Source organism: Podarcis vaucheri (genome assembly GCF_965113315.1).
Source record: "Podarcis vaucheri genome assembly, chromosome: 6".
NCBI classification, from domain to species: Eukaryota; Metazoa; Chordata; class Lepidosauria; order Squamata; family Lacertidae; genus Podarcis; species Podarcis vaucheri.
Window position 1 is genome coordinate 96,912,723 of NC_138764.1, and position 13,834 is coordinate 96,926,556.

The window sequence follows — 13,834 nt, forward strand, 5'->3', positions numbered from 1 at the left end:
TTTGATCCCCATATGGGACAGTTGCATATTCCGGCATCGCAGGGGTTAGACGATGAACCTCAGAGTCCCTTCCAACTCTACAATTCTATGATCTCAGGACTCTGTTTATTTTTTAACAAATCCTCAACTGAAGTGCTGAGATTATTTCCTTTAAATACCCAGAAAGAAAATAACTCATTACATGGTGAAGAATGAAGAGATTTAAGGGCCTCCTATATAAACTACCAAGTTACGGGGCAGGTAGAGATGCGGCCACAATGGAACCAAGCTTAAATTGTGCTCCTGCTTGTTCCTTGGGCAAGGAAGGCTTGCTGTCAGTGCTGATCAGCTGATTGGCACTGGCAGTAAGCCCTGGATGGATTGGCCGTGCTACGGGGAGCTCCCAGCTGGGGACTTTGTAGTCCAGCCAATCCCTGCACAGAGCAGGCTTGCTGTATGTACCAATCAGCTAATCGGCACTTACAGCAAACGTTGCTGGGATTGGGTCTTGCTGCTAATGCAAATCAAGAGCGTTCCTTCTGCAGGCACCCACAGAGGAAGAAAATCAATAAGTGACTAACAGGTGGGCAGCCCCTGTCAAAATGGCCCGTTGGCCAGATCCTTTCCCTACTCCTGATGTAAAGGTAGAAAGAACACCTCTACTTTTGAAAAACGAACACATATAAAGCTCAACTGTTGCCACACAGGTAATCAGGCATGGTATCACTTTTTCATAGAATGCAAACAAATTTAGGTAATACCGTATTTTTCCATTTATAAGACAATGTTTTTTTATTAGGCAGGTGGGTGATTTTTGGCAATCCCCCCCAAACTTAACAGCTCTGGGCAATCTCCCCCCATTTCCTTAATTTGAAGTCCCCCCAAAATAGGGGTCATCTTATACACGGGGGCGTGTTAAACACAGAAAAATACGGTATACAGTATAAGCAAGTACTCTTAATCAACGTTATTAGGAGGAGTCTCCCAGCACAGAAGTCCATTTGAGCTAGGAAATGAGAGCTCAAGGCCCAGCAACAAAGGAGGAGCCCTTACCTGGACAAGTTTCTTGCTAGCTCATCCAGAAGCTTTGCATGCTCTTCAGCTGCCTCAACGACTGGGATCTTGGTGCTAGCGAGAGAGTACTCCTTTGCCTTCTCTGACAAGGGGTATCTGGCACCATCCAGCTGGGCTGCTAACTTCTCAGATTCCTACAGGATAACAAGGGGCGTTGGTCAGCATTCATTAACCTTGCAAGTCCTGCTTCTCCAATTCCTTCTTTCTCTAGCAGGAGATGGATTTCAGTAGGACTGGAGACATTTTTTTTTTTTTGCACTATCAAACATCTGAATGACCTCCTCCACTCTGCTTGTTTTCAGTAAAAAACAACAACAACCCACTGTGTGCAAATGGGTTTCACAGGGTGCATTGATGATATACCACTATTTTATCTTTCCAGGTGTTCTCCAGATGGTATCTAGAAACTGTTCAAAAACATTACACATGAAACAAACAAACAAACAAACAAACAAACAAACAAACAAACAAACTGGAATGCCTCGCTGGAGGCTAAGGTGTAAAAAACCCCAGCTTGCTGGAGCTATGTGGAAACTTAAGGACTCCTATAAAGGATATCCAAACATGAAGAATTTGACACACTGCTGAACTGTGCAGGCAGGAGTAACCTGTTCGTCACAACCCAAAGGGAAAAAGTAGGGAATTGGAGCTGGCTGGGATTGCCACAAGAGGTAATCATCATTTTAGGAACAAAGTTTGTCCTGTAGTTCTTAAGAGGGCAGACACCACGTTGGAATCAGAGGGTGTCTGCTCTTATTCTTCTGTCTGCTGCAACACATTCATCCTGTCTGTCCTGTTTGCTTCCTCTTCTCAGCCTAGCAAGCAGCAGCATCTTGAATCTCCTGTCTACACACACCTTTCAGACTTGCTGGGAACCTCAAGTTTTGCACCACTCACCTCCTTGGCATTTTCTATTATCTGCAGGAAATCAGAGACCTGGGCAAGGGAATCTTCAGCCATGCGCAAGGTATCCCGGACAAGGCCAAACTGTTCTTGCAGTTCCTTGCTCTTTTGCTGTAATATATAGATAGCCCCATAACATTGACTGCTGCAGCTTAACTTTAAAATCCAGAATCATTGTAACTCTTTCCTAAGGTTCTCATCACATGGCATAGAGTGGTTGTATAATGGCACACACTTCCCAGATTATCATGGATGCTTTAGCTGAGATTCCTGCATTGCAAGGCCCTTGGGGTCCAGTCCAGCTCTGCAATTCCATGATTTTCACCCCCTTGTTTCAGGATGCAGAACCAGCCTAGCCCCATAACACCTTTCATCTCAAGTCCCTACACTGAATTGATGCATAATGCAGTCTTCCTTGGAAATGTCATGAGCCAAGAGTTTCCACCACCAAACTGGCACATCTATTTGTTCGTAATTAACAGAGGTCACATAAAACTTCCATGAGCATGGTGGCAAACAGACACAGTTAATTTCCTCTAATGTGCTTCCTGTGCCATTTCAGGCCTGTGGCAGTCCTTAGAATGTTGTAAGAAAATGGCGCCAGATAATTTGAATCTCAATTTGCACCTGACCTACAGTTTCTTCACTCGAATCACATTTTTAAAACAGATTTTCTCTCCTACGAGGGGGGAAATTGCATTTGCACGTCCTGACAAGTCTCCCTCTCACTCGCTGAATTACCTGTGAGATGGCCAAGTCACCTCGGAGTGCTAAGCTCAAAACATTAAAAACTAGCACCATGGAGTCATGACTTTTAAAAGACACGGCAAGCAGAAATCCAATCTGCATTTGGAAAGCCAAATGAGGAGCCTCAGGAAGCAAAGTTACACTTTGCTGGTGCAGACAGAGATCCATTGAGCTGCTAAACAGGGTGGATTTGATTTAAATCAAATCAATTTAAATTACTAGTCAGTAAGCCTTGATTTAAATCACTAGTCAGTAAGCCTTGATTTATTTTTTATTTTTTTTACAGAAAGACTCATTCTTGCTGGTATAATCTTAACCAGATGAAGGTTTCATTTTTGGATTAATAAATTTTCAGAGTCACTTTTAAAGTTATATAAAAAATTACTGATCTGGTTATACTGCTAGAAATACATAAACAGATAATTATGTAATTATTGTGAGGCTTAATAAATTAACTGTTTATATTTGGACCACTTTTCTGCTGCATTTTATTGGAAGGAGAAAAATAATCATTTCCTGAATAACAATTTAAACAATTTATTTAACTAAAACAATAACATTATAACATATGTATCCATGTTTGTTAACTGATGTTGTTAAACTTTTTTAAAAATAAAAACTTCAACTGAGTTTTAGCACACATGAAAAACTTAAATCCTCATTTCCTGATGAACAGCCTTTGGACTATAATGTAACTTAAACAGAAAACTATGTTTATAAATATTTTTCCTCCAAAAGCACTTTATTTTAAAAATCCAATTTAAATTTTAAAAATCTGATTCAAATAAAAAACCCTGATTTATTTTATTTTATTTTATTTTAAATCATTGATTTTTATCCACCCTGCTGCTAAGTCATGGTGTGATTCAAAGAAAGGCATTATGACCGACTGGGAGGGGAGGAAACAAAAATCTACGGACAGCATTATCCCTCTGCCCTTTGAAAACTATGTGTTTTCTCTATTTGCTGAAAGAATTCCCAAATCTGCTAGCCCTCTTTTGCAGCCTGAAAATGGAACCTGTGGATGCAGTACAGCATTTTCGGTCCAGTACTGAAAGGCGCATTTGGTTGTCACAGGCTGAGTATGGGCAAAGGACAGGGTCTCCCCTGCAGTGGTTTCCCATTGAGTGGCTTATCAATGCATCTCTTTCTGCCACCAATGCTAGAATACAGAACCCCCTTGTATGTGGCAGTCCCTCTGAAATTCCCTCTGGCAGAGCGGCTCTCTCAGCACTTCCGGCTCCCTCCTTGTACCTGGGTTTCCTCCAGGTGATTACGATTTAGGCTGTTGAGGTCCTCCGTCTGACGGGTTTTGTTCACAGCTTCGTTCAGAGCATCTCGCAGGTCCATCAGTTCTGAACTGTACTGATCCAACTGGCCGTTGATTTGGTTCAGCAGTTCTTGGTTGGACTCCAACTTGTTGAAGAGCTCGGTTTTCACACGGTCCAGCACTGACAGAACAAGAGCTCAAAAAAGTTAAAACTGTTCAGTGTCTACTAGTTTTGCACAGGCCACAGCAGAGAAAGAGGGAAGGCCCCGCGGGTGCTGTTTAAAGTACTGAGCTGTTAAAATGAAAAGAAATTTTGAAGAGCTCCAAAAGGACCACTCCAAACTGAGTGGGTGCAGGGATTGGCGTGCAAAGCCACAGACAATTTGGGACTATGAATCTTAACAGGTCATCTCATCACCTAGAATTAGATACACTTTCAGGTGCCATCCTATTAGAAGGCCTGTGTCAGAATCTCCTCTACGATTGAGCTGATAAAGCTCATCTTCTGGAATCGCCCTCCGACGTGATTAACAACCTGAGCCTTTGATGAGGCTCCAGGCACATTCCCATTCAGCAGAGAATCAAAGCAGCACGCGGAAGTGATGAGATTTATGGCTACATCGCTATGCTTTATTCTCTAGATACGCAGACAGAAAAGAAAAATACACCCTCTCTCTGTGAGAGCAGAGAGCAACTGGAAAACAAAGGAACAGGAAACCAGTAACGTCACATCTGTCTCCTGTCTTCCGTGAGACTTCCAACAGCCTGGAATGTGTGGAATGCAAAACAGAGTCTTGTGACTCCAAAGCACTGCACAGTGGCAAACAGAAACTAACAGCCTGTCCCAAGCGATGCCAGAATCGGGTTTTTAGTGTGGCAGCACCTGCTCTTTGGAACTCCCACTGCATGTCAGATTGCCTATCAATTCTCTATTGTCTTTTCAGCACCTGTTAAAAACAACAAGGCGTCTAAATGGAGACCTTTATCCCAGCTGGGACCTGTAGTACAAGCTTCCTCAACCTCGGCCCTCCAGATGTTTTTGGCCTACAACTCCCATGATCCCTAGCTAGCAGGACCAGTGGTCAGGGATGATGGGAATTGTAGTCTCAAAACATCTGGAGGGCTGAGGTTGAGGAAGCCTGCTGTAGTAGATTTAAGCTGATTTTAGGTATGTGCTGTGAAAAAGCAACCTATATTAAAAACAGTTAAAGCAACAGCATATATAAAAACTTAAACACACACACACACCTTGGCACTCCCAAAGTCTACACACACAAACACATATACAGAGACACACTCCTTGTTTGCTGTTAATACTATACTCACATTTACGAGATTCATCGTGTTCCTCATTGGCTGTTGCTCTTTGGAAACTAAAATCCGTGGCCTTCATATGCCTCAGCATTGCATCGACCTCAGCCAACTTCTGCCGGAACTCCTCTGTGGTGGTGGTGCTGGCATTTGTGGCAGCGAAGATTTGCATCTGGCATACAATTTCTAGACAAAAAGCCACACAGTTTCGTTTCGTATTTTTAATGAAGCCAATGAGTAAACCTGGTCTTTTTATACACAACCAATGAAAAGCACTTTCATATTATTCTGATCCATTTGTTTCAGGATGCTTTATATGGGTTTATCTTCCCTACCATTGGCTCGCTTTCCTCTGGGTCACTTCCCCTATTCCTGTTCCTTGAGATTTGTTTCGACTGTTTTTCATGTTATGTTTTAAATTGTTGCAACTTGCCATGAGACCTGCCGTTGAATGGTGGGCAATCACAGAATCAAAGAATTGCAGAGTTGGAAGAGACCACGAGGGTCATCTAGTCCAACCCCCCTCGATGCAGGAATCTTTTCCCCAACATGGAGCTTGAACCCGTGACCTTGAGATTCAGAGTCTCATGCTCTACCACTTGAGCTATCCCAGCTGATTAAATAATAATAATTTAAATATAATTCTAGCAATAAGGAAAGTGGCCCAGACATGGCTAGATGCCATTTAAAGCAGGGGGAACTTGGAATCCTTCAGATTAGCCATACTGATTTGTATGCTGTTGGTGGATTTTTGTCATTATCTTGTCGGGCTGTGCATGTGATAAAGGGGAGCCATACCGGGGCGAAGGCGTCTTCTTCTATTTGTCCCTGTGTCAGTTTCACTTTATTGGTTAATTTTTCTAGCAGGGCTGTTTCCCATACTATTTGGTACCATTGGTCCATGCTTACTCCTGACAGGTCTCTCCAGTGTCTGGTTATGATGTTTCTGGCTGCTGAAAGTAGGTGGGTTATGAGTTCTTTGTGGTGTAGATGGGTATTATTGTCTTGGAAGATGTTTAGTAGGGCCAATTCTGGGGTGATGTCTAATACTTGCTAAGTTATTTATTTTTTTAAAAAATATTTATTAAAGGTTTTAAACAATACATCACCAAACACAAAAAACACCATCACCAACATAAAAATAAAAAGTAAACACATAAAACAAACAACATACAGCATAATTAGATTTCAATAAACCAAGTTTCCATAACCTTCCTTTCGGACTTCCTCACATCTTCCTTTCCTGCATTCCCGTTCAGAAAGTTATATTCAGCAGTGCTTCACCTTCTTTCAAGTCTTATTTTGTAATTTTCAAATATTATGTCTCCAGTTTTAAATTTTATTATCAAATATTTAGATATATTTAGATATTAAAGTTTGACATAATATTAATCAAAGTTTCAACCTTGTTCTTATAGTTCGCTTATTTTCATACGTCTTTCCACTAAATTACTAAATACTTGCTAAGTTATTTTACATATTTCTTGTATGGCTGTTGTCCAGAATAGTTGGATTTTGGGACACTCCCACCACATGTGGAGGTATGTGCCTATGGCGATGCACCCTCTCCAGCATTTTGGTGAGGTTTCTGGGCATATTAGCGCTAGTTTTCTTGGTGTTAGATACCACCTATAGGTGAGTTTCAGAGTGAGTTATTTTCTTTTTGTTGATATGGATTTAAAGGGGGGTTTAGACCACATTCTGGGTGGAATCCTTCAGATGTTGCTTATCTACATTTCCCATCATCTCTGACCACTGGCTATGCTGGTGGTGGATGATGGGAGCTGCAGTTCAGCAATGCAGAATGCCACCAGTTCCCAACCACTAATTTAAAGGATACTCAAATCTCAAACGGTATTGAGAGACAGACAGACACACACAGACACACACACACACACAACGAAAGTGATGTCTTTCCAAATCAGGAATGCTAAAAGCTACAGCCGTGCCTCACCATCAAGTTTGTACCGAATGTTAGTGATATCTAGAACAAGGCTCTCTGCATGCTGGTAGTTCTCTTCTGTGCCATCTGTGACTTGGTTTGCTTTTCTGTGGGTCATTGTTGCCTAAAAGCAGAAACAAAAACAAAAGGCTGGTTTAGAGGAGGTCCAGAAAGACTCAAGGAAGTGGGCAATGTCAACAACACGGGGTGGGGGGCAGGATTGCGGCTTTTGGGATCTTTGGCCAAAAAGCAACCAGCCTTTATTTGCTTGATATGCTTTTCCTCTTCTAAACGCTGTATTATTGTTTATTATTGTTGCTGTTGTTGTTTTTAAAGTATTTACAGGCCGCCCTTCTCATAAAACATCAAACTGGTGTTCAGCAAGATAAAAACTTCTTCTTTTATATAGAAACCATTAAAAGCAATAAAAAGGTAAAGGTAAAGGTACCCCTGCCCGTACGGGCCAGTCGTGTCCGACTCTAGGGTTGTGCGCCCATCTCACTTAAGAGGCCAGGGGCCAGCGCTGTCCGGAGACACTTCCGGGTCACGTGGCCAGCGTGATGAAGCTGCTCTGGTGAGCCAGCACCAGCGCAGCACACGGAAGTGCCGTTTACCTTCCCATTATAAAGCGGTACCTATTTATCTACTTGCACTTAAGAGTGCTTTCGAACTGCTAGGTGGGCAGGAGCTGGGACCGAAAGACGGGAGCTCACCCCGCCGCGGGGATTCGAACCGCCAACCATACGATCGGCAAGTCCTAGGCACTGAGGTTTTACCCACAGCGCCACCCGCGTCCCATTAAAAGCAATAGAGAGAAATAATTAAAACAACTGGCTACTCAAGAAAGTTTCAAATAACTGCATTGGTCTATGGGCAAAAAAAGGTGTCAAGGAATGCCCAGTTACTGTCAACATTGCCCTTACTGTGGCTTGTCCATCTGATACAAAATGAAAAGAGGCACCCACGCCAACTGTACAAACTGTGGTGTTTTCTGAGTGCAAGCGACACGGTCCTCCTCAAAGCCCTGGAAGTATTACTAAACTAATGCTGCACTTCTGGTGCTGTGAAATGAGAAAATAAGAACAAGGCATGCAGAAAAGCAGCACAGAGACCTACTGGGACAACAAAGGGTGATGGCACATAAAGAAAGGAGGAATTCTAGTGAGGACACAGCCAAGGTCCTCTGGACAGAAAGCATTTCATTTCACTTGCATTCCACAGAACAGCAGGCAGACCTCTGGTATAATATATAACTTTTGTAGTTCTAGACATGGAAAGATAAAGAAACAAAAAACTTTGCACCTTATGCTGAAGTGCATTCAGATCCTGAACAAAGTCTGTGTTCTCTTCTTCCAGCTCATCGGTCTGCTGCTTGGCCCTGTTTAGGGATCTCTGATAGTCACGGAGATGGTTCTGTAAGGAGGAAAAGAAAAAGAGGGTTGAAACTGGAATCCAAAAGCCCTACAGAAAAACTAGGTAAGAGTAATAAGTAGTATAACTCTCCACATACAGTTATGGCTTGCATAGAACCATTGATGCTATGCAGACGGGCCCATGCGATGGAGGTGGAGTTGAGGCTCATCAGCTGATTCCTGAGCGCAGGAAAAGCATTTCCAATCTCCTCGAGATCTTCCAGCAAAAGCAGCACGCAGCTGTCACAAGCTGTTGATGGGAGAGGGAAGTTAAATGCACAGCTCTTAGATAACGCCTGTAACGAAACTGTAAGACTATTCTAGATGCGAGGGCCTGGCTAGAGTAGACCTATGTTTCAGCAGTCCCAGATAGAATCAGAATCACGGAATTGTAGAGTTGGAAGGGACCGCAAGAGCCATCTAGTCCAACGCCCTGAGATGCAGGATTCCTGCCCACAGCTGTCCTTGGGTGGGCTCGAACCACCAACCTTCTGATTAACAGTCAGACACAATGACCCACTGTGCCACAGGGGGGCAGCCAAGAAAAAAAGGCCATATTATTCATCCAGACTAACAGCCTACATACATACATCTGCCCAATCATTTTTACAACCCACTCGTAAAACTTTAGATTTTCATAAAGCAGTTGGTCCCAAAAGTCAGACAAGTATCTTCTTTGGTCAACCGATATAAAATAGTTAGAAGATGCAGTTCCCAGCAACCTTGTGGTGGGCTCTCCCGCCCCACATGTGGTTTTAGTTCAAGACACAGCCCAACAACATGATGTGATTTTGAGCTGATATATAGCTGCCAATAACCACAGTGCCAAGTTTGCACTGTATCGGATGGTAATAAATTTGTATAAATTTATCTGCTTGCCAAATCAAAGCCACATGTGAATGATATGATAGGGCCTTTACTATGGGCCAAAGAAGGATGAATGAATCATTCTGCTTAGAATGCTAAACACACAAATTTGCAAAAACTGTTCTCCCTAACTTATCTTAAACATCAGAATGAAACAAAAAAACTAAGGAAACCCAGGAGAAAAAGAAGAAAACTTTGGAAAATACAGGTCCAGCACCTTTTGACTAAGAGAGATGTCATGGATGTCTGCAAAAAGCCATTGGCTTAGCCGCTGAGCTGCTACAGAAACTTTGCAAATATTCAATAAAAACACAATCCCGTCAGTACACCAGCCTAGGGACCAGGTGAAGCTGTCGGTGGGAAACGGAACGGCAGTACTATCACAATAATTGTGTGTTTATATATGAGAGAGGTACATTAATAGGGTGCAAGAGAGTAAATGGGGCTTTGCTTGAGAGAGAGAATGAATGGGAAATGGACACACAGGGTATTATAAAAACAAAAAGTAGATCTACAGGTGTTTGTGAGTTGCCACTTGCTTTTATGTAACCTAGCAAGTGATTAAATCTGTGCACTTTATTTATGAAGGAACAATTAAAACAGCTGTAAGGCTACTGCTAGGTGATTTATTGGTAGTAAAAAGAAACCCATTGAGGGTTGACTGCAGGCTAGAAGAATGTGAATACCGTGAATCACTAGAATAACATGGAGAAAACTGACAAACACCCGGGTTCAAACTAATTTGATTTGGCTAATGCCCCTGGCAGCCTATTTTGAAAAACTAAAACAGCCACATGCAGCATACAAGTCATATCCCTTGCACGAGTGCCCTATAGCTTTGCACTTAGCCAACTACTGTGCATCTTGACATTTCTGTTGTCTGGTAGTCGTATGCTTTGGTCTGAATCATATGAGCTCATACGGAGTGTCTTTGCTTTAAGACAGACAGGTTGGAATCTATGCCTTTTGGGGTCCTAAATTATGCCAGCTTTTGCCCCCCACTCCCCCCCCCCAGCCCCAACCCCAACCCCCCAGACAACCACCACCACCACAAGCAAAAGATCCATGTAGCATTCCCCAATAACCTCCCAATTTCTTGCAAGGAAAAGTTTTGAAATTCCGTAGCATCAGTGCCATCCAGTACAGAGACACTTGCAAGAAGAAGCAGGCTTGCTGAACTGATAATGCCAAGGAACGTGGACAGGGAACTGAGCAGAGCAAACAAGACTAGCCTTCGCATCTCATACTGTCTGGACCATCCACCACAGGGATCTCGTGCTTCTTAATACAGGTGCTGCACTGTTTTCCCGTCAGGCCGTTGGAGCAGGTGCATTCTCCAGTCCGGGGGTTACAGGAGCCTCCTTTGCACTGACATTCTGCAAAGAGAATAGGAGAAGCCAGAGCAACCTTAAACAAGATGCACTCATGAAGTCACATCCTTCTCTCCCATATTATGCAGAGTGGGGTGACGACCACATCCACTCATCGCCATTGGATGAGGATCAAACCCTTCACATAAACATGAATTGAAAAGGCACAGAAGAAGAAGAGTTTGGACTTGATATCCCGCCTTTCACTCTCTTAAGGAGTCTCAAAGGGGCTTACAATCTCCTTTCCCTTCCTCCCCCACAACAAACACTCCGTGAGGCGAGTGAGGCTGAGAGACTTCAGAGAAGTGTGACTAGCCCAAGGTACAGATAGGTAGCCGTGTTGGTCTGCCATAGTCAAAATAAAAAAATTCCTTCCAGTAGCACCTTAAAGACCAACTAAGTTAGTTCTTGGTATGAGCTTTCGTGTGCATGCACACTTCTTCAGATACACTGAAACAGAAGGTAGCCCAAGGTAGTCATGCTGTATGCCGGCTCCCTCGGCCAATAAAGAGAGATGAGCACCGCAACCCCAGAGTCGTTCACGATTGGACCTAATGGTCAGGGGCCCTTTACCTTTACCGTTTAAACTATTGCGACAGGGTCCCCCCTCCCCACATGAAGGGAGGAGAGAATCCAGAACAATGGTGCACAAGCCCTTATATAGACTTTTGAAATTGTCCACCTTGTAGCTCAAGACCACCCCAAAAAACATCATACATACATCACAGAAGGAGGCGGTCTACAGCAGAAATCCTGTCTGCCAGGATACCTGATAATGGTCACTGATTGGTTTACCTGGGCAGCCTGGCCATTCTACTGTGATGGTAAATGCTTTTAGTTCCTGAATCCAGGTCACAGGCTCACCCTGTTCATACACAATGGGAAGGCTTTCCCCATTTTCCTCCCTTACTGCAGAGGAATATTTGAGATCACTGGGAGAGTCAAAATGGATTCAGGATTGCTCTTCTGTACTATTTCAGACACGTGGGTTATATAGTTATGTATGTGTTTGCCTGATACATTTATGGACATTTATTTTATATTTGATACTTTGGAATTCTTATAACATTAGTGGATGCTTAACAGTGACTGAAACAGACTCACTTGAGCAGCCGTTTGTGTTGAGCCCCCAGTAGCCAGGGGAGCACTGCTGGCAACGGGAGCCACTCACACCTGGGTTGCAATTACACTGGCCATTGTGGGCATGGCAATCCGCGCTCACGGCTCCAATATCGCAGTTGCAGCTCTGGCAGCCTGAGCATGTTTCAAAGCCGTAGTGCCCTTCCTAAAGGGGGAGAAAGACCTAGAGTTAAGATTCCAGCTTATAAGAGGCAGGCGAAACCTTGTTCACTTCGCCAATGCTTGCTCCACTTTTGAGATGACACTTTCTGCCCAACAGGACATGAAACTGATCTTAGACTGTAGCCTCAATTCACTTTACCTGACAGCGGTCACAGTGCTGCCCGGTCACTCCGGGTTTACAGTGACACTTGCCAGTCCTAGAATCACATGATTCCGTCCCACAGGGCATACAGCTGCATTCTACAAGGGGAAGAAGAAGAAAATATTTTGTAAATGATTTTTTTAAAAAAATAATAAAGTCCACTTGTATTGAAAATACAAAAAACACACAAAAAAACACAAACACAACCCCAAATAATTTTATAACAGGGGACACAGCAGTAGAAATATTTAGAAATAAAATTATGAACGAGGCATTTATTTTCATTCATAGTTTGCCTTAACTTGAAAGATTCAAGGCAAGCAAAAATGTATTTCAAAAAGGACAGTCACATAATTTAGGGGGCATTTCTATGTTGCAGATTAGTAAAAGGTAAAGGTAAAGGTAAAGGGACCCCTGACCATTAGGTCCAGTCGTGACTGACTCTGGGGTTGCGGCGCTCATCTTGCTTTACTGACCGAGGGAGCCGGCGTACAGCTTCCGGGTCATGTGGCCAGCATGACTAAGCCGCTTCTGGCAAACCAGAGCAGCACACGGAAACGCCGTTTACCTTCCCGCCAGAGCGCTACCTATTTATCTACTTGCACTTTGATGTGCTTTTGAACTGCTAGGTTGGCAGGAGCTGGGACCGAGCAACGGGAGCTCACCCCGTTGTGGGGATTCGAACCGCCGACCTTCTGATTGGCAAGTCCTAGGCTCTGTGGTTTAACCCACAGCGCCACCCGCGTCCCTTGGTATAACAGATTAGTATAACAGTAGAAAAAGACTGCATGCTAAAGATCAGGCTTCGTCAACCTTGGCCCTCTAGATGTTTTGAGACTACAATTCCCATCATCCCTGACCACTGGTCCTGCTGGCTAGGGATCATGGGAGTTGTAGGCCAAAAACATCTGCAGAGGAAGCCTGCTAAAGACAATCTGGCTTCTAGCTACAATGCATCTTATTTCACCCATTGAATGGGGAGCATATTTTGTTTCAATGTAATTCTGCTGTGGAATGAGATATTAGAAATCAGTACAATTTTCTACGGTTCTGTGTGAGAGAATGCACTTCTGCCTACTGCTTGCTTCCAAAACCCACACAGGTACCCAGGAGTACAGCTAGTTACCAGCTCTGGGGGCACACCTACCAGTGCAGTTCTTTGCCAGCACAGCGTCTCCATAAAAACCAGGGGCACACACTTCGCAGCGGGGCCCTGCTGTGTTGTACATGCACCCTGTGCAGAATCCTGTCAACGGGTCACAGTCGCTGAACAGCATGTTGGGGTCGGCGTTCCCACTGCAGTCACAAGGCTGGCAGGAGCTGCCAATCACTAGAGGGTTTCCATAGTAACCCGGAGCACACCTTTGGAAGGAGAAAGGAAGGGCTTAGGGAGCTGCAATCCATGCATTCGCACTGCAGTTGCCTGAGGTCGCTGCTCTTCTGCTCAGTGAAACACTGAACAGGTGGTCGGTAGGTAAGTGGTAGCCCCTTCCCATCCCTATTCTGTCTCTGTGT

General features: G+C 43.8%; 1 protein-coding gene across 3 annotated transcripts in view; it reads right to left on the reverse strand.

Moving 5' to 3' along the window:
• Positions 1 to 13,834, reverse strand: part of LAMA5 (laminin subunit alpha 5) — a 223,032-nt gene that overhangs the window by 31,279 nt on the left and 177,919 nt on the right. For all 3 annotated transcript variants that reach the window (XM_082225741.1, XM_082225740.1, XM_082225739.1), the window contains exons 45-55: positions 13,467 to 13,681; positions 12,317 to 12,417; positions 11,980 to 12,160; positions 10,738 to 10,881; positions 8,737 to 8,888; positions 8,529 to 8,639; positions 7,239 to 7,350; positions 5,300 to 5,470; positions 3,958 to 4,154; positions 1,951 to 2,067; positions 1,033 to 1,187 (exon numbers count right to left, since the gene is read on the reverse strand). In XM_082225741.1, coding sequence (XP_082081867.1) covers positions 1,033 to 1,187; positions 1,951 to 2,067; positions 3,958 to 4,154; positions 5,300 to 5,470; positions 7,239 to 7,350; positions 8,529 to 8,639; positions 8,737 to 8,888; positions 10,738 to 10,881; positions 11,980 to 12,160; positions 12,317 to 12,417; positions 13,467 to 13,681 — 1,656 coding nt within the window. The remainder of the gene's footprint in view (positions 1 to 1,032; positions 1,188 to 1,950; positions 2,068 to 3,957; positions 4,155 to 5,299; positions 5,471 to 7,238; positions 7,351 to 8,528; positions 8,640 to 8,736; positions 8,889 to 10,737; positions 10,882 to 11,979; positions 12,161 to 12,316; positions 12,418 to 13,466; positions 13,682 to 13,834) is intronic.